Here is a 22,012-nt window from a genome sequence, read left to right as displayed (position 1 = left end):
AGTTTTACCTTAAGATTAGTTTTATTTTTACTCTACAACTTCCCATAATTTTAGTGCTTCAGGTTAAACACTCAAGTTTCTAATGTCAAATAAAGTTTGTTTTTCACCTAAATACTTTAATTTGTTAAAATTTTTATATAGTTTTAGTTCTAAGAAAAGTAAAAAGAAATTTACCTGAAATAAGATGAAGCCTATTTCTAGGACCAGCAAGATATTTTACATTATGACATTTACATATATGACAAATAAGCAGTTTATTAATTTAATACTTAATGAAGAGACTATTAATAAACAGTCCTTAACCCTTTGGGGTCTGAGGGTCTTTTGGGGCCCTGGAGAAGTTTGCCCTGGCATTTGTGCTTTTTTCAGTATATTATAGACATATTAATGGCTAATAATTCAGATTCAGCACAAACTGGGCTACAGTGATATGTAAGCAACATAAATGTATGTTTGTGTTTTTTGAGAAAACAACATTTATTCGTGGTTAGTAAAAGTTCTGTTATCGATTATTTTTTTTAGTATTTTTTTATATATATATATATATATATATATGCGCATTTTGTCAATTTTCATTAACATTAAATTTTATTTAATTTTTCGAAAAAAGTGTGAATTATTATATGAACTCTTATATGAAAATGTTTGTTTAATTAAAAAATTTTCTTCCTCCTATTTCTTTTCTTTTTACTCACGGATTGGCTTAATTTGAATGGTTTTGTTTTTCTGTGTCTAATTTTGTATAACGAATAACTTTAATTTGTGCTGTGCTTCTTAAATGCATGTGTTTTTTTTGTTTGTTTTGTTGTAGGTTGCGCTGTAGTGTCTTGCTTTATACCCTCACTCTTGTTACTGTCACTCTTTCTGCTTTTGTTTTTTGGCTCTCTTTTCTCCTCCGTTGTCTTGCATCCCTCAATCCTAACTCTAACACGGCTCCTGTGGCATGGCTCTCTCTCTCTCTCAGACGTACGAGACGGATGAACTCTCAGAGGAAATGGCCCACCTGGAGGGTCTGATGAAGGACCTGAACGCCATCACCACGGACTGAACCGCTGCAATCACTCACGGCTGAACCGTGTCCTCAGGAACAACCGGGACATTTGAATGAACGCTGATCTCAGATCAGCCTTGAGAATGACTGAAAACAGATCACTGATTCATCTTCTCCATCCTGCATGGCAGAGAAATCTGTAAAACGATCAAAACTCAATGCCATTTTCTCAACTTGGATGAAACGTTCTGCACAGAAATCTTTTTAAATGTTTTTTTTTTGGAGGATTGTTTTTGCATATTCCATATTTTTAGCCCGTATACGTGTTTTCATTGTCTGCAAGGTCTTTTTATAGGACAAAACCTTGCATGCTCAAACTTTGGGCTCCATTCATGAAATGCAAGCAAGATAATTTAGTGTAAAATATGCATAAAACCATTCTTATGTAAACTTGTCGCATTCACATCAATGCAAAAATGTACATAATGAACGATTTAAACCAAAATTTGTACATGGATCATGAATAGGAAACCATTTGTACATAAATTTGTACATGGATCATGAATAGGAAACCACATAAATTCAGAAAACCATCTTTGCGTAAATTGTCAAATGGACATTTTCTCAGTGTCTATATCATCACTTTCGTCGTTGCATTAGAACTGAATGTCAAAGATTTACATAAGAGCAGATATTGAACGATTTACAAACAATTGTTTGTTTGCTCATGAATTCTCATGAATGTTTCATCGATTTTTTTTTTCAGTTTCTTACATCATGTTTAAATGTTTCATCTCTGTAGGGAAATGAAGATTTCTCGTCCTCACATGCTGGTAGCATTAAAGTCCAAATATGCATTTTCCAACATGGACATGCCGACTTCTTGCAGATCTTGCTTTATGGCCATCTTAATTCAGACTGAATCGAGTGACGTTGATGTTTGGTGCTTCAGAAACTCCTCAAACGTGAGACTTTGTGAGAACGGAGATGTATGTTCCTCTTCCTCAGGACCCTGATGCCTGTTTTTCGGGCCCTAGAGATTCATCATGAAGGAGCGACTCACAGATTTGTGTACTTTGAGAGCTATATAGATATATATATATATATATATATGACAAACTGCAAATCTTTGCTTATGTGAATACTTTGTACACTCTCAAAAAAGGAAATGTTTTATATATATATATTCATCTTTTCTGTTGGTTTTTATATGAAGACGACACATTGCTTTGTAAACCATTTTCCATGTAAGTTATGAAGGGTTAAATTTTTTGCGTTGTGTTTTCACCGTGCTGTTTGGCCAATCCCTTCTCCCAAAGAATGAGCGAAAGAAAATATCAGCGACAAACTGCCTTGCTCGTGTACAGTTTTTCGAGTCATGAATGTCAATGTGGCTGTAACAAGGTATGCTTATGAATACAGTTGTTGTTTGTGTTTACAATAACGAGGGAAGATTTAAAAAAAAAAAAGGGAAAAAAGACACCGAATTATGATATATGGTGGTGTACCATCGACTGGCATTTGCACTTTTTATATTTTGGATTTTAAATGAACGCTGATGACGTGAAATATGAACCTATTTTATGTAATTATGTCACAAGTAAACAACTGGTCTCAAAGACATTTAACTGTTTATTTTGTTGCATTATTAAATTTGACCATTTTGCATTTGGTTTTTGCTGGAAAACACTGCTTATATTTCAGATACTTGTGGTTTTCGGTTCAATGGTTGTTGAAGAAAAAACTGGGATGAATATTAATTGTAAATTATTTTACAATGTAGCTACTTTGTACAAATGATCAAAGCTGATTTTTTACTCCGCTCATTTCAGACATCTAGAAGATCATTGATTGATAAAAAATAAATACATTAGAAAGTTATGCCTGAATCAAAACGGTCTGAATACAAAGCCTTGTGGGACACCGCTGGCTAGAAACAAAGAATATGGGACTAAAGTCTAAAAAAAGTTTTGACTTTACATTATTCTTTTCATCAGTTTCACATAAATCAAGTTAGATAAACATTATTTGTTCATGGAAGTTATTTTTAAATGACCCAAATGAGGGGTCTTAATTAGAGCCCGACCGATATATCGGCCGGCCGATATTATCGGCCGATATGAGCTAATTGCATTTAAATCGGCATCGGCATTTATAACGGCCGATGAAACATGAGAAACAGAGTCTCATGCTTCACTCATGTTATGAGTGTTGCATAGTGTGCCCACCAGAGGGAGCTCTGCAGCTCCAGAGTTAACAACAGTGCCAGAAGTCCACTACAGAAGAAAGCGATCAACTGTTTTGACGGTGAGTCTGTCGTTCGTCATGTGAAATGATTGTAGATTTAGTTCATACCCTGTATATAAAAACTGTGTGGTAGTTCTAGCTAACGGTCCTATCATTATTACTTCTAAATATTCTGTAACATCACTTACAGCCGCTAATGCATTGCTATATTAGATTAGCCACAAAGCTAATACCATGTTTATCAGTGGAAGAGCGCGAACGTTAATAGGAGGTCAAACTATAACGTTAGCGTTTAACTTATTCTTATTCTATTGCGGTGTGTTTCCCACATAATGACCGCGTAATTGGGCCTTTCACACAGTACGCGGTATGCACGGCGCTTGCCGCTGGGTTCAGCGTTGCCCTTCAGATACAGCGCGATTTGCGCTGCGCTATGGCATAGGCGGAGTTTTAAAAACGTTTAGCGGGAGCTCTTTCATAGTCTGTTCCTCCTCCTTTCGGTCAGCAGCAAACAAGTATCTGTCCCGTTGTAAGAAGCGAGCGATAGCGCTAGTCCTGCTGATGAGAATTAAGAGAGAAGCAAGAAAGAAGAGGCTACCCTCAGGTCCAGAGAACAATTTGGTGAATTCAGGGTGGTTACGTTACTCTTACGCTAATAGCTTCCTTTTTAGCAGGCCCCTTAAATGCTTGCTATTAACTTGTTTGAAGGTGGTTCTTCTCAAAATTGACAGCGGTGTGTTCATGACACTAACGTTAACCATTCAACTTCGAATTGATTCCGTAATCTTCCGGTAATAGTAGGCAAGACGATGTTTTGATTCAGACTGCACAAAGAGAAGAGGAGAAGATATACGGGTCTGTTGTGAATGTGTCTGTGAGAGCAAATATAGTATAGTTACAGTAACTACAGTAGGTGCGTCAGAAATGATTAAACCAGAGGGGACATGTAAATAAATGTGAGCTCAACAAGCGCTTTTTTTTTTACATATTGTTTCAAAGCAGCTTTACAGACATAACAGGAAAATGTTGAAATAATATTGTTAAATATAAGTAGGTAATACCTATTGCTTGACAAATAAAAAAAAAATATATATTTCTCATTTTTGCCAATGTAGGAGATCCCAGTTAATTATTATTATAATTCTAATGATGACATGAGTAATGATACATGGTGATATTATTAATACACATGCTTATTCTTTCTCCGTCTCTCTTTCTGCCTACAGATGGCTGAAAAAGGTGAATGCTGTAGCAGCAAAGTGTGGGACTACTTCTGCAAATACTTTAGTATTATCATTTATTTACAGTAAACACACAGACTGTTAAAACCAGCTTCAACTGGAAGAAAGTAAAAGTGTTAAATGTTTAAAACCAGACTGTTTTTTGATCATTAAAAAATATATACTTTTGATGTGCAATTGTTTAGTCATTGAGACTGTAATCTAAGGCTTTTTTTTTAACATAGTCCATTCTGGAAAATGGTTTATACAGCCCACATACATAGAACAGGCAGATATTTTGCTATTGACTGTTGTGTAAGTGCAGTTTATAGGAAATGGGTCTAATATCCAGTTTATTTTTAAAATCAAAATATCGGCTTATAAATCGGCTCTTTTCGAGTTAATATCGGCATCGGCCCCCAAAAATCCATATCGGTCGGGCTCTAGTCTTAATGTGTTATGATTTATTCATTTTCATAGTTTTGTCACAACACTACATTTTAATATTTTAATTATTAGCTAGCAATAGTGTTTAGTTTGCTAATATTTGCTAATCATTAAATGCCTTGGAGTAAATCAGGTTTCTAAATCAAAACAACTGAACATTAAACACTATCAAGTCACACCCAAGTTTTGCTTAAAAACACATTAAAAGTATACATTTCAAACATTTTTTATTATGTATTTAAAGACCTATGTGAAGCATGCTGGGAGCTAGTTTTAGTTGTCAACAAAACTCAAGTGCTATTGAAATTACTTAATAGCTTCACATTTGCGCAAATTATTTAATCTACTAGTTTTCACATTTAAGAAAATTAAACGAATTAAATTTGGAAGATAAATTATTCTTGTGTATATCAAAAACAATGACTGGGCAAACTGGACAATCGATGTTTTCCCCCTTTTTTTTTTTAAGTCCATCTACAATTTACAAAATTTACTAAAGAACATCTGATTTTTTTTGCATTTGATATGATCACGTGACTTTTGCTTCAATTCCATAAACACAAATTACAAAATGTGTTCACCAGAAAAATTTTATTTGCCCAAACTTATGCAAAATTATGTAACTCCTTCCAGCAAGTGGCATTTTATGTTGCACATTTTATTGCAAACCAGTTTATACATTTTAAAGTTAGGACTTTCTGGGGCTAAAATAAACAACCATGTTAATTTAAGTCTGAGTACTAATAAAACTATTTTGATTTGACTGTTTACAATCAGTAGCCTGAAATAAGCTTGTACACATTGGAAGGAGAAAAACAACACTCTACATGGTTAATAAAAAAAACACAAACCCAGTGCAAAAAGCTACATTCCACCTTCAGTCTTACAATCAAGACAATAACGGGAATGTTCTCTGAGTCCGTCAAGATTCCGAGGTTGTCAAGATTCTAATTATGCAAACATGAAATTCTAGGCACATATTTTTTTGGCACTAATATGCACTGTGAAATATTTTCAGAAAAGCTAATGATATATGAAATAAAGCTTTTATTTAAAACTCTAACCTTTAATAAATGTAAAGCAGAATAATAACACCTAAACTGGAATGAGATTAACATCTAATCAGAAGGTTTTGAGATCCTTCATGACAACTTTATTTTAATTTAAAGAGACTTCTGTAGTCTTATGGATTACGGGGAAACTTTAAATTACGTTATATACAGCATAACCAAAATCAGGATACAGGACACCGTTTTTGCATACATACAAATATACAAACACACTGTTGAAAATTTAAAACTTCATACCTTCTGCTTCAAAACAAAAGAATAAAAACAGAAGTAGTGCCTCTGTAGTCCAAAGCGGAACCAAATCGAGATCCAGAACCAAAGCAGGTGAAGAAGGGCAGCATTTGGGGGCATTGGGTTCTGTGTTGACCGCTGGGACAGTGAGGGAAGAGATGTGGGATCTCGGTGGTGCTTCCTTGTTCTAGGTCCTTGGCAGAGAGCTTTGGGCGGCCGTGGTGGCTGCACTGGCGGCTGCGGTCTGGAAGGTGGGATTCGTGAGGACGCCTTGGGAGAATTCCTGCTGCGCTTTCTGGAAACTGGCACCAGTTCGACGGTAGTGGGAATGAACCTGGAGAAGAATCACACCAATGACCCATGAATCCAAAAGAACCAGAGGTTTTCACTCAGAAATCGTGAGCTACTTACCATTTTCAGTAAAATGACGGACAGTGCGGCAGTGACTGTGAAGAAAGACGCCACCACCATCATGATGACGCCCACCGCTTTGTTATAGCCAATCGCTCTAATGGCAGTAATCCAGCCGCTGCAATCAGAACGAACATTGATTAACCAAAATTCTGAATAATGAACAACAACAAAATTAATATATGGCTGCTGAAGGAAGTGGTTAGTGGTTTTAACTAGTCGTCTTGGAAATTTAACTATGATATGATTTAAGTAACTTTTTCTTTACTAGTGGTTTTCGGTTCAATGGTTGTTGAAGAAAAACTGGGATGATTATTAATTGTAAATTATTTAACAATGTAGCTACTTTCTACAAATGATCAAAGCTGATTTTGTACTCCGCTCATTTCAGACATCTAGAAGATCATTGATTGATAAAAATAAATACAGTAGAAAGTTATGGCTGAATCAAAACGGTCTGAATACAAAGCCTTGTGGGACACCACTGGCTAGAAACAAAGAATATGGGACTAAAGTCTAAAAAAAGTGTTGACTTTACATTATTTTTTCATCAGTTTCACATAAATCAAGTTAGATAAACAATTTGTTCATGGAAGTTATTTTTAAATGATCCAAATAAGGGGTCTTAATGTGTTATGATTTATTCATTTTCATAGTTTTGTCACAACACAACATTTTAATATTTTAACAAATTATTACCTAGCAATAGCAAATATTAGCAAACTAAACAATTAGTTTTCCCATTTTTTTAAGTCCATCTACATGTCCTTTAGTAAATTCTGAAATTTCTTTGATTTTGATATGATCACGTGACTTTTGCTTTGATACCATAAAGACAAATTACAAAATTTGTTCATCAGAAACATTTTATCTGCCCAGACTTATGCAAAATTAATCCAACAACAACAAAATTAATATATGGCTGCTGAAGGAAGTGGTTAGTGGTTTTAACTAGTCGTCTTGGAAATGTAACTACGATATGATTCAAGTAAGTTTTTCTTTATTAACCCTCTGGTTCTAAATTTCTATTTTAGAATAGAAAAACACAGCGCTGAAGTTTAAAGAAGTTCAGCTATCATCTTCAGCCCGCATCACATCTTCGTCAACACAAAAGTGCATTCTGTGTGAATGGTGTAATATATTCAACTTCTGGTCCTTCACAGAGCATGAGCAGTTAAATCACACAGACATGTGGTTGGATCATTGTTTCCTCTTTTCTGTTAACATTTGCATGGTCAAAATTTCTAATTCTTGTTTGGTAATATTTCTCTTCAGAATTGTGATTTCTCAATTTATAAAAAATAAAATCGTGGCAAAACGATTTAAAAATTGAATTAAACATTTACATTTACATTTATTTACTTAGCTGACGCTTTTATCCAAAGCGACTTACAATTGCTACATATGTCAGAGGTCGCACACCTCTGGAGCAACTAGGGGTTAAGTGTCTTGCTCAGGGACACATAGGTGTCTCACAGTGGATTCGAACCCGGGTCTCTCACACCAAAGGCATGTGTCTTATCCACTGCGCTAGCACCACCCCTGTACGATAAAAGTGGAAAAATCATCGAGCCCTACTTCTATGTACATTTTTCCCATTGGCAAAAAAACTAAAACAAGCAGAGCCATGTGTCGACTACCAATTCAGATGACATGCCACCAATCCAACCACCATCATGAAGAGAAGTTGAGAGCACAGTAAAGCGGGAAAGATCAGTATAGGCTTTATAAGAACAGCCATGGGGTCCAGAAACATCTTTGGAAATGAATGATTGTGGCATGGAAAAGCGAGTTATACCAGAGGGATGGAGAAGGGCAGGAGGGATCCTGATTCCCAAGGAGAAAAACAGAATATCAACTTAATGGACACCTGAGTGCAAAAAGCAGGGATAGATGGTTTTTCAGGATGCTTGGAACACGCCAATGCCACCTGGCACCAGCTAAGAAAGAAAAGAAAAGACCTTTGCCTTTGCATTTTGGCATGCCAATCGCCTGCTGGACAAAATCCAAAAAAAACATTCAGAAGATCTGGTCCTGGCTTTTCTTTTGTATTTTCCCTCAGCAACAAGTCAATCCAGCTAAGATTTCTCCAAAGTAGTCAAGGCTAGTACTGTGCTGAATTGTTAGGGATTGAAACACCTAGTCCTGTCGAGTATTTGATTTGTATATGCATTAACACACACGCACACACACACACATATATATATATATATATATATATATATCAATATTAAACAATTATTTAGAAGAAAATTCAAAACAAATAGTATAAAAAAAAAATCTAAAACATAAAACACATATGTTAAATAAATATATAAAATATATAGCATATACGAAAATATTTTTTATTTCTTTTACATTTTACAGGATATGGTTATATATACACTTTAAAACTATATATTCTAAAAAAATGTAAGAGTAAATGCATCTATAAAAATACATCTTTTTTAAAGTCGTCGATCTGAATCAGTCCAAGAATTCCAGAGAGTCTCATAACAATATTCTCATAACAGATTAGAGAAGATAATGTTATTAATGGAAGAGAACTGAGAGATCAAGCATGTCTCTATCAGGTCCACAAGCGCTGCTCTAACAGGAAAACATAACGCAAGAAGTTTAAAGAACAAGAGGACGTACTTCAGACAGGAAGCAAGAGTTTTAAAGGAAGCCCAGCAGCAGAAAACCATTAGTGCAGGAACAGACACTCGTCAAAGAGACAGAAGAGAGAGCCAAGCGTCACAAAGTCATCTGTCACACAGGAGAAACACAAACGTCCAGCTCAGAGACGCTTAGTCAACATAGTTTGAGTCAGATATTCCTTTAATACTCCCTAACTCCTACTATTGGCTTAACTGATGCACTACTGTAATCCAGAATGAAGTACAGAGCTGTAAAGAGCGATCTCAGCACTGATTTATACTCTACCTGTTTCCCCAGTTAGGAACGCCCACGCTCTGAATCACAGACACGGCGATCTGAGCGAAGAACACGAAGAAGAAGAAGAAGAAATTGAAGGAGCTGTCAGACCTGAAAAAAAAGAAATCAATATATTAGTTATTGAAAAGAGAGAATCATGTTGACAATAAAACAAAGAACTTAAACATTCAGAAAATCAGAAATGTTGCCTATAGCTGAAAATAAAATCGATAAAGTTTGTTTAAATACTAAAATTACTTAAACTTAAATTCTAACTGTTTTAAATCAAATATTCTATATTTGTTTAATAGACACGGGTTCTTTTCACATTGTTTTTTACGTGCATATTAAATACTGATTTGAGCAGAATTTATTTAAAATGTAAAAAAATAGTATTTATTATTTCTTAAAAACATAAATAAAATAAAAAATAAATTAAAGCTATTTAAAAATTATTTTAGATAGGCCTAAAGATGTTTGAATAAATTAATAGAAAATAACAAAAATGTAAAAACTAATAAAACTAACAAAATTTATAAAATTAATAATATTACTATATTAATAAACACTATAATAGTATACAAATATCATAATACTATTCTCAAAATTAAAGATTTGTTAGTACTGAAACTGAAATTAAATAAGTTTAATAAAACTGAAATAAATGAAGCTAAATATAAAAAGAAAAAAATTAATAAAGATGACAAAATGACTAAAAAGCAAACTAAAATGAAAATGATCACTGTAAATATAAAACTAAAAGCTAATTCAAAATAATAATGAACACTATAATAGTGTACAAATATATGAGGGTCTCATAATAATGGTTCTTAATAATCTCGAAATTGAAAACTGAAAATCTAAAAAGCTAATTCTAAATATTAATAAATAACAAAATAGTATACAAATATGTGACCCTGGACAACAAAATCAGTCTTAAGTGTACATTTTCCCGAAACTGAGATTTGATGCATCATCTGAAAGCTGAATTAATAATCTTTCCATTGATGTGTGGTTTATTAGGACAATATTTGTCTGAGATACAACTATTTGAAAATCTGGAATCTGAGGGTGATCTAAATATTGAGAAAATTATGCTCAAACATGAAGTTCTTAGCAATGCACACTAATCAAAAATTAAGTTTTTTTATATATTAACAGTAGGAAATGTATTAATGATTTTTGGCATAAAATAAATATCAAAATTTTGACCCATACAATGTAATTTTGGCTATTGCTACAATATACCCCAGAGACTTAAGACTGCTTTTGTGCTTTTGTTCAGCGTCACATATTCATAACAGATCCTCAAAACTGAAGAACCTGTCCGAACTGTATCAATCATAAAAGTGAGGTGGACACCTTTTTTTTTTTTTTTTTCCATCTCAAAAATATATCTAAATTACGGCCTATGCTCTCAATGTCAAATGCAGAAATGTTAATCCATGCATTTATGACCTCAAGGTTAGATTATTGTAATGCTTTATTGGGTGGTTGTTCTGCACGCTTAGTAAACAAACTACAGCTAGTCCAAAATGCAGCAGCAAGAGTTCTTACTAGAACCAGGAAGTATGACCATATTAGCCCGGTCCTGTCAACACTGCACTGGCTCCCTATCAAGCATCGCATAGATTTTAAAATATTGCTTATTACTTATAAAGCCCTGAATGGTTTAGCACCTCAGTATTTAAATGAGCTCCTTTTACATTATAATCCTCTACGTCCGCTACGTTCTCAAAACTCAGGCAATTTGATAATACCTAGAATATCAAAATCAACTGCGGGCGGCAGATCCTTTTCCTATTTGGTGCCTAAACTCTGGAATAACCTACCTAACATTGTTCGGGAGGCAGACACACTCTTGCAGTTTAAATCTAGATTAAAGACCCATCTCTTTAACCTGGCATACACATAACATACTAATATGCTTTTATTATCCAAATCCGTTAAAGGATTTTTAGGCTGCATTAATTAGGTAAACCGGAACCGGAAACACTTCCCATAACAACCTATGTACTTGCTACATCATTAGAAGAATGGCATCTACGCTAATATTTGTCTGTTTCTCTCTTGTTCCGAGGTCACCGTAGCCACCAGATCCAGTCTGTGTCCAGATCAGAGGGTCACTGCAGTCACCCGGATCCAGTACGTATCCAGACCAGATGGTGGATCAGCACCTAGAAAGGACCTCTACATCCCTGAAAGACAGCGGAGAACAGGACAACTAGAGTCCCAGATACAGATCCCCTGTAAAGACCTCGTCTCAGAGGAGCACCAGGACAAGACCACAGGAAACAGATGATTCTTCTGCACAATCTGACTTTGCTGCAGCCTGGAATTGAACTACTGGTTTCGTCCGGTCAGAGGAGAACTGGACCCCCAACTGAGCCTGGTTTCTCCCAAGGTTTTATTCTCCATTCTGTCACCGATGGAGTTTCGGTTCCTTGCCGCTGTCGCCTCTGGCTTGCTTAGTTGGGGACACTTCATCTACAGCGATATCGTTAACTTGATTGCAAATAAATGCACAGACACTATTTAACTGAACAGAGATGACATAACTGAATTCAATGATGAACTGCCTTTAACTATCATTTTTGCATTAATGACACGGTTTTCCTAATGAATGTTGTTCAGTTGCTTTGACGCAATGTATTTTGTTTAAAGCGCTATATAAATAAAGGTGACATTGACTTTGACTGAAGACCAACAGCGTGACCAGATCAGTCGTCTGAAGACTCACCTGAAGGCTCTATAGACGGGTCTGAACCAGCACAGGAAGGAGCAGGGAGTGAACAGGGTGAACCAGAGCATGGACAGCCCGAAGTCCACGCCTGCATCTTTATTAGTGGTGAACTCAGCGAGACAGGCCAAGACGTTCAGAGACAGCGTCACACACTGCCCTGCAATCACACACACACACACACACACACACACACACACATATAAAGCTCACATCAAACAGGAGCCACACGTCACACACTGAAGAACATCAGCCACAGTTCAACTCAATCTGACAGAGAGTGGAATCAAAACTGACCCATATATATTATACAATATAATGCATATTGTTATTGTTAACTAAACCTAATTAACTGCTAAAAATAGTAAAAACTTTCACTTTTAAATTAAAATATCAATTTTAGATTTTATAAAAGTTTATAAAATATAGAAATATTGTCTTGGCAACTAACTACAATGAAAAAAAGATTTAAGTGCAAATAATAAAACTAAATTTAAATAAAACTTAAAATAAAAGTTTAAATTATAATAAAAATTACAAAAGCACAGTAAAAATGACTAAAATCCTATGTTTTAAATACTATATACTTTAATATATACTATATTTTCATATTTAAAAACACTATAATAAAAAACTAAATAGAAACTAATAGTATACAATTACCGTATTTTCCGAACTATAAGTCGCACTTTTTTCATAGTTCGGCTGGTCCTGCGACTTATAGTCATGTGCGACTTATTTATCAAAATTAATTTGACATGAACCAAGAGAAAACATTACCGTCTCCAGCCGCCAGAGGGCGCTCTATGCTGATCAGTGCTCCTGTAGTCTACACTGAAAACATAGAGCGCCCTCTCACGGCTGTAGACGGTAATGTTTTCTCTTGGTTCTCAATAAATGCGACTTATAGTCCAGTGCGACTATATATATGTTTTTTTCCTCGTCGTGACGTATTTTTGGACTGATGCAACTTATACTCGGGTGCGACTTATAGTCCGGAAAATACGGTTATACTGTTTTGTGTTAAACATGAAAATAAAACGAGGATTGAAAATTGACTGAATGGTGAAAAGTTATGATGATGATTATATTATTATGAGCTTAACTTAATTAAACTGGAACATTCAAACTTAAATTCATACTTAAATTTAAGATTCAGAAATGTTGCCTTGGCAAGTAAAAGTAATAAAATAAGTTTCAGTTAAAATATGAGCGACGACTCGTGATCAGAATCACTCTCAAGGATGCTTCACAGTGTTAAATGAGAATTAAGAAAGATTGCTACTTGGGACAACATTGAAAATAAACCGAGGAAATACGTCAAATTAAACCCAGAGCATCAGAGGCCTGTAAACGCACACATCCACACAACATTGGGACAACATTCGCTATAAGACGAGGAACATGTCAAATTAAGAGTCTGTAAACGCCGAGCGGCAACCTCCCGCTCTCTCTAGTGAAGCCAATAAGGAAGTGACTAAAACTGCAATTCATCGACTGGCCGCTTGAGGCTGGCTGCAAAAGAGAGCCAGTCCCATAGACTCCCCATGTTAAAATGCCCAACTTTACAGCAGAAAAAAACATGTTTTGAGCCTGGTGCAAAAAATTATTTTGGTCTATATAGCTAATTTTGCCCTTCATGACAACTGTGAGGGGGGTGAATTTTTTTACAACTCATCCGTTTAAATTATATTAAGCCTTAAAGTTCTGAATAATTAAGGGCGTGGCCACTTGAGTGACAGGTGAATTGCCACTGCTGTCACAGCCGTCGCGCTAGGTGGGCGTGGCTTCAGCAACCAGCTCCCGCCCTTTTGCCCATTTTCGATTGTCCGGGAGATTCGCGCGGTGACGCACTGCCAACATGGCGACGGCTCGCTCTGCACACTTTAGGCTTCAAAAACTCTCTTCATGAGTCTACGGGTGACGTCACGGACACTACGTCCATGTTTTTATACAGTCTATGGTAAACGCACACATCCACATAACATTGGGACAACATTCGCTATCAGACGAGGAACATGTCAAATTAAGAGTCTGTAAACGCACACATCCACAGGTAGTAGATCATCTTGCAGAGTCTGTGATGTTCCTGAGGGATCTCCTCGGAGAAGTCCTGGTAGAAGCAAGGCTTGATGGGAAAGAACTTGGGAAGAGGAGGCCAGTTGTTCTGTTTGCCTGAGGAGAACAAGTGTGAGGTGAGACAGACCGTATCCCACAATCCTCAGCAGCAACTTGTCAAACAGTAACAACAAACAAAGGTGCTACAGTCTGTTGATTTACACAACTGAAGGAATTCAAACTCAGAATGGAATATTAGCATACTGAGCAATATAGAGTATTATTATTTTTAAAAGTTGTACACGAAAGTTGGAAACCATTGAAAGACATTTTAATTACTTCAAATAATAATCAATAATCAATAAATTAATAATCATTCATGACATTAATAAAATGATTTATTTAATTACTATTAAAACATATTCTATTTTAGTTATTTTCTTTTAGTTGAAGTTAAAGTACTACAATAACTAATTTAGTTTAGATGCTACTATTGATTTAATTAATAATATATATATTTTTAGTTTTTATTTTTATATTTTCTTGTATGCAATTTAAATTGGAGTTCTAGTAATTTTGTTGTTTTTGTCATTTTTTTGCTGTTTTATTTTAAACATGTTTAAAAAAAATTATACAATTATCTCAGTTTTTGTTATTTTAGTAAATGAAGTTAAACTAAATGAAAATGAGAAAATGCTGCCTCTGCAACTACCTGAAATAAAACAGCTTATAATCTTTATTAATATATTTTATTTTACTTAATTAAAATTTCACATAAAGATTTTTTTATGCTTTTAGTTTTAATTAACTATAACATTAACTATATGCTATTATTATTAAAACTAAAATGTAACAAAAAAATTATATATAGACATATTTAAACAAAAACGAATAAAAATTACATTAAAAAAAATTTTTTTCGAATAAAATTAAAATAAAATCGAATTCAAAATATTAAAAACTATAATAGTTTATCAATAATAACGATAACATTATATGTTTAATTCAACAAATGGCATCCAGTTATCTTACATTTTAGTTTGTACGTGCCAATCTGATTAAATTGAGTGTCAAGAGCATAAACATTAATGTAATTACTATTAGATTATAAATCGCACTGAAAGTGCAAGGTGAAGTCAGACGCATTGCATCATGGGAACCTAACATGTCAACACATACAGCTAGGCCTGTCTCAATAATCAATACATCGACTCATCGTGCAATATATGTACATGACCAAAATAATTTTTGGTGACACAATATATTTCCCATTTTATTAACTTAAAAATTAATAATCACTGTGTTTATTGCATTCCACTTGCGCCTGTGTTTTTTGCAGCGTGCTCAAATTTAAAAAATGCTTCTAAAAAAATAAAAAAAAGTCTCATCAGCAGAGATGTGTTTTTGAGCAATAGTGTGCACCCTTAATATACAAATAAAATCTGGAAAATTTTGAAAAATCTGTGCTTTTTTTCTACTTGTTGTTTATTTACTATTTATTGAGGTATCTAATATTTTGATACTGTTAATTTGCATGATCTAAACACTCTTAAGAATGTAAAGTTAGTAGTCATTGGGTGGTGTTCTGATGCATTATGGTGTAACCTGTGGGCGCTCCTCTGCTCTGCAGCTCTCGCTCTCGTCTGTCCAGCTCGGCTGCTTTCCTCTCCAGCTCCTCCTGCTGTTTGAGCAGATTGGCCTGCCCAGCTGCAGCCGTGGCCTGCAAAGACACACACGGGCCGGTTACAACCTCCACACACACGCAGAGATGCAGCACATTTGTGTGTGTGAGACTGACCTGTGGACTGGACATCACTGACGGCTGCAGCACAGCAGGTTGAGCGCTGGAGGCCGGGATGGTGCTTCCCTGGTGGAAATAAAACATTTTGATTGATAATAAAACACAAAGCATTGTTATTTTGTATGCTATTACTGTTTGAACTTTAAGCCTTTACATTATGATATAGATATAAAACAGTTCAGAGCAGTAAAGTAGAGCTAAATCTAACACAGTCAGTGAAACAATGTTCTCTAGACTCACCGAGTTGACATCAGAAAACGGAGAGAAACTTTCGATGTGATCGATTCCAGAGTTGGTCACCTGAGTGACAGACGGATCCTGAAAGAGATGATCCACTATTATTATTAAGTGTTTACTTTTTAGCAATAGCAATTATAGTGTGTCATAATGTAAATAATTGCTTATTAGTCGCTTTGGATAAAAGCGTCTGCTAAAGTTAATTTAATTTAATTTAATAAAAATTGGTGCTGTTCAAGTGATTAATTGCATCCAAATAAGTTTTTGTTTACAAAATATGTGTGTATTTATTGTGTATATATAATACACATAACAAACATTAAACATTTTTTTTTAAAAACAATTATATATATATATATATATATATATATATATATATATACACACACACACACACACACACACACACACACACAATTTATATTATATATAAATATTATATATATAAACAAAAATATTTTTTCTTAAATATACACATGCATTTGTTCATGTTTTGGATTGCGTTTTAATCGTTTGACAGCACTAATAAAAATATTAATTTATATAATATCCTAATATATATATAGTAAAAAAAGGTCACTGATTTTAGGGAATAATGCAGAAATTAAATTAAATATAAATATCAGATGAAAATTTTTATTTCTAAATTATTTTAAAATTATTAACTGAAAAAAATGTAATGTGTTGAAAAGAAAATAAACACTAAATTTACTAAAACTGAAATTAAAGCTAAATATAAAAATGAATAATAATAATGATGATAATAAAGCCACATTACAAAAACTACATACATACATACATATATATATTATATATATATAAGTATTTTTTTTATATTTATAATATTCAATACATAATATAAATTTATAATTTCATGAATTTTTTACGTATTATAAATTATTTACAAATATTATAATATGCTGTTATATTAACTAATGTTTTTAATATCTAATATAATATTTTTTATTATGTCTTCATGGATCCAGAGCAGCTGAAAGCATGATGCGTCACAGGTTTTGTCTCACATGCCTCGATTACATCATCCCCCGAGAGTTAACTAGGTCACAAACATCCGAGGGTATTTTAGATGCCTCTGTGGTCAAAACGAGGAACCAGGATCCTGAAATCAGCACAGATACTTCCTTATTCGCATACTGTCCATTCATCTCAAACCACAGCAGCCACTGATGCAGATGTGAGCTTTTCACTCATAACAGGATCTATATTAAAGCATCTGAGCCTCACGTTTGAGTTATTCTCTGATACAGGCAGAAGAGAGCAGCATGAACCTCGATATCTGTCCAAAAGTGCATGTAGATTCATCTAGAAGAATGAGAGCGATTTTATGGATGCATAGGCTACATTGTGATAAGGAAATAAATTTGCAATTGCATTTTCAATGTCTTACTAGATAGGTTTCTGTCATTTTGGAATAGTAATAAAAAAATCATTTATTTGCTATTTCATTGTCTCCACACCCTGCTCAAACCCTTACAAAATTCAACAGGAATCGAAATCCCCTTTGCACTTGTATTTCCAGTTTGTAACACAGTTAGCTGTCAATCACTCTTGAGGGTGGGGTTTATTGATATAATGGGAAAGTATGCCACACCCACTACTGGCAGAAAACAGAGCCTCCGATATTCATTCCCATGAGGAAAATGGTGAATTTGGTCATTTTTGCAATAAAATCATGCTCAGAAATAATTTATAAGACAATAATTCACTTCAAACCAAGTCAAGAATACAGAATTAATTTTATGTTCACCTGTCAACCAGAAAAATAAATAAATAGCCAAAGAAAGTGAAAAAGCAAATAGACTAAAAAAAAAAATCCAAAAAGACAGAATCATAACTCGAAAGACGTTGGAATTAGACATTTTTATATTCACAGAAACAAAAATGGAAACACAAATGAACAATTTGCATTTGGATTATGTCACAATGTATGCATTTACAAACTGAAAACGCAACTGCAAATACAACTTTTAGAATATTGTTCGGAATATCATTCCATACAATTAAATAGTTATTTAAAATGTTAATAATATTTCACAATGACTTTTTTTTACTGAAATTTACATGGAATTACTCACGAAAACTTTTAAAAGGGACACCGGATGCCCATTTTCCACAAGTTGGTTTGATTCTGTAGGGTTTTTGGTTAAAACTCCTCAATGGTCGTGTAAAACAAAACATTTTATCTCGTCAAAAACAGCTCCGCAGTTTTCGTGCATATCTCTTTAAATGATAATGAGCTACTCCTTGCCCCGCCCCTCTCTTCAGTGGGGCGTCGCCACAAGACACGGAATATATCTGTGTATGTCTCGGAGGTGCTCTTATTTAAATAGCTAGCTATCTACATAGAAACTGGCTGCAAATTGAACCAGCTCACTGACACTTCAGCTTTTCTCAGCTAAATACAAAAAAAATGTAGCCAAATTTGATCTAATGGCCCTTTTAAACATGCAGAATTGCAAGAGAGTTCATGTTAATGTGCTGAACCCACACACGATAATTCAGTGAAAACCCAACACAGATGTGACGTGCATTTGTCACACAGCAGGATTATTGAAATTAACTGCCAAAAAAAGGAAGAATGTGTGTAAATGCAACAGAAAATACATGCAAAATACAAAAAAACATGTATGCATGCATTTTAAACTAAAATGTATTGTTGATTTAAAAAAGTATGTTACTTGTCACCACTGTGAGATGAGATCCTGACCGTTCTGTATTGTTCAACGTCATGTTTGTTATTGTTTTCACTTAAAATGGAAAACGCATTATTTCACTTAATAATACAAAACAACCTGCAGATCGCCCCACACCTACTCTGATTGGTTCGATCGTCTTTCAAAGACATACATAATAGGAAATGTGTGCGTAGTTGGTGTAGGACAGAGAATGCTGTTTAAAAAGCTAAAAACGCTGTACAGTTTTAAAAAGCCTTTACTATAATGCAGTTGTTTATTGTTAACTTGACTCACTATGTCTGATTTATTGAATCAAGAGATGTTAGCTGCTGCAAGTTTACTCTTCTTGACCAGATTAATTCACAAATGAATAATTTGGACATTCTAAAAGCACGCTTAACGTGAAAGTACGTGGCTTTATGCATTAAAACAGTGTTTTAAAAAGACCAAACTCAGTAAACAAATTATTAATAAAGCATTCTATTCACAGACAAGCAGATATGAGCACAGAACACAAAGCGTTTAATTTCCACCAATAACCTGCTTGTCTGTAAATAAAATGTGTTATTAAAAATGTTTACTGAGTTTGGTCTTTTAAAAACACTGTTTTAATGCATTACGCCACATTAAACATTGAATGTCCCGAATCATTCCAGCTGATTGAAAAGAATCGGCTCAATGTATATCGGAGAAGATACCAATTTAATATAAATAGATGATACTTTATAAAGTTTATCTCAATATTTGACAGTGGCTGTGAGACTGCACTAAAATAAGAGCACAATTATCATGAAATTGTGTTCGTTACTATAGCAACGGTTTACAGGTATGTCCTTTCAGAATCATCACTGGCCGATAGAAATAAAAGTTTATCGATTTCTTCACTTTCAAATAACGAGGAGCAGCATATTTTCCTGAAATAAAGGGGAGAAAAAGTCTATGTTTTGCAATGTAGTAAAGAAAATCTAAAGTTTCATAAAATTGAATTGGCAGACACATTAGACTAGTGCAGTGTCATTTATCAACTGCTTGACGGATAATTATATGTAACAATAATTGTCTTGTCATGCTGTATAAATTAAAACAGTAATGATACACCCCTTTCATTTTCCTTTCTCATACTCTGATATGAAATAATCAAATTTTCTAAAATTATTTAATTCATAATTCATTCTTCTATCTGAAGACCTGATCGTCTTACTGTGGATAATCAACCCAATTAATTTACTATATTCGTTTGTTAGCCTAAAGATCAGCTTAATTTAACAAAATAATTTCAGGGACATGGCGAGTTACAGGCTAATGTTTTTTTTTCTTCTTTTGTGCATTATGAAGGCTTTATAAAACTGTACAGCGTTTTTAGCTTTTTAAACAGCATTCTCCGTCCTACACCAACTACGCACACATTTCCTGTCATGTAAGTCTATAAAAGATTGAACCAATCGGAGAGAGTAGGTATGGGGCACCCCCAGGTGTGCCCCGCCTCGATCTGCAGGCTGCAGCCGGGTGCTTCTCAATCCCAGCGGATCAGAGCCTCGTGTTGTGACATTAATAGGCGTGACTCTGGCCTTCAGCAGCGTGTCACCAAACCAGTGCGGATCCAAACCCTTCACCAGCGACAGCTAACTTGCTAACTAGCGCCATCAGCCACCGTGACACATCATCAGCCGAACCGAGCTCATCTGACCCGAAACTCCCATCAGCATCATCATCATCACCACCACCACAAACCCTGCTAGCTCCGCTAAACTTCAGCTGAAAACCGTCGGAAGCGTTTCTTCTGGGTACTGCTCGTTCTCACCTGGAAGGGATTGACGTCGACTGAATCTGCAAACGGGTTTGGGTCGAATCCCGACATTATGATGGCCTTTATCCGCCTTTAGAGTCCAAAACTAGCGGCACCGGAGATGCGACCGTTGATGTTTCCCCTCTGCACTTCCGCAGTGGGAGCGTGACGAGCGTGACGCGTGTGCTCCGTGACGTCATCAGGCGACGTAACCGATCTTCGTCTTCTTCTCTTATTTAATGGCGGACTGCAACCAACGTTAAGGTGCATACCGCCACCTACTGTACTGGAGTATGTATAATCATGTCATTTTACAATTTTAGATTCTATTCCACAACCCTGAGTCTTTTAAAAATTTAAATAGTGCCTTCCTGATGATTCTTGTTTCCTCTCTCTCTCCTTCTAGTCCCAGTATCCCTACCAGATTCCACTCCCACCCTGTTTACACCTCATTTAACTTACGATCCAATATGACATGTTCAACATTTTCTTTAACCCCAGTTTTCACAGTTCTCACTATTCCTTTTCCCCATTAAAAATAATGTGCCATTCAGCCCTGTGTGGTCCACTCTCAATCTTGTCATTACAATTTCCTCTCTCCTGGTCTTTTCCATGCAATTCTTTATACTGACAGTTTTTTGTATTTTATAATATTTTCCTACCTTTCCTGTCTTCCTTCCACCATTTCTGCCATATTTTAAGTCCTTTCTTCTTAACCACTGCTTTACCTACGCCTTTTCCTAGTGTAATTGTAACTTTTATTTCCTTTACCAGCGCCTCTTTAGCCAGTTTGTCTGCTTTCTCGTTTTATATATATATATGGTAATTAAATTAATCATAATAAAAAAAAATGTAAGTTAATTTTTAAAAATAACCACATATACTAAAAATATAGTTTTAATTTAAATATACACAACTGTTAAAATATAGCACAACTGCTTATAATAACCATCATTAATAGCTAATCATTAATAATTAATTGATAATAGCGGAGCACTAAATCAGATCTCTGAAGGACCACTTGCATAAAATCATAAATACATTATAGAAATAAACATTTAATAAAAATTAAGATTTGAGAAATTATAATTATTCATATACACAAAAATGTTATTTAATTATTAAGTTAAATATGAATTACATAATAAAAAATATACAAGA

General features: G+C 34.6%; 1 protein-coding gene and 1 pseudogene across 1 annotated transcript; one reads left to right on the top strand and one right to left on the bottom strand.

The window, feature by feature from the left end:
- Positions 1-1,533, top strand: part of LOC132133792 (neogenin-like) — a 99,000-nt pseudogene extending 97,467 nt beyond the window's left edge.
- A 3,947-nt stretch (positions 1,534-5,480) lies between these two features.
- LOC132133718 (secretory carrier-associated membrane protein 2-like) lies at positions 5,481-21,026 on the bottom strand. The gene is made up of 9 exons (XM_059546640.1): positions 20,867-21,026; positions 16,373-16,450; positions 16,130-16,198; positions 15,937-16,051; positions 14,320-14,448; positions 12,274-12,433; positions 9,543-9,644; positions 6,618-6,735; positions 5,481-6,540 (listed from the first exon to the last, which is right to left on the bottom strand). The coding sequence occupies exons 1-9, from the start codon at positions 20,921-20,923 to the stop codon at positions 6,394-6,396; spliced, it is 975 nt and encodes a 324-aa protein (XP_059402623.1). The 5' UTR covers positions 20,924-21,026; the 3' UTR covers positions 5,481-6,393.
- Positions 21,027-22,012: the final 986 nt, after the last annotated feature.

Source organism: Carassius carassius, chromosome 50 (genome assembly GCF_963082965.1).
Source record: "Carassius carassius chromosome 50, fCarCar2.1, whole genome shotgun sequence".
NCBI lineage: Eukaryota > Metazoa > Chordata > Actinopteri > Cypriniformes > Cyprinidae > Carassius > Carassius carassius.
The sequence above is the reverse complement of the archived record's forward strand: the minus strand, read 5'-3'. Positions and strand labels throughout refer to the sequence as shown.

Excerpts from the sequence above, each read along its gene's own strand:
- LOC132133718 (XM_059546640.1), bottom strand. The coding sequence starts at position 20,923 with ATGTCGGGATTCGACCCAAACCCGTTTGCAGATTCAGTCGACGTCAAT. Across the intron at positions 16,451-20,866 it reads TCGACGTCAATCCCTTCCAG|GATCCGTCTGTCACTCAGGT; the intron begins GTGAGAACGAGC and ends CATCTCTTTCAG. Across the intron at positions 16,052-16,129 it reads CAGTGATGTCCAGTCCACAG|GCCACGGCTGCAGCTGGGCA; the intron begins GTCAGTCTCACA and ends GTGTCTTTGCAG.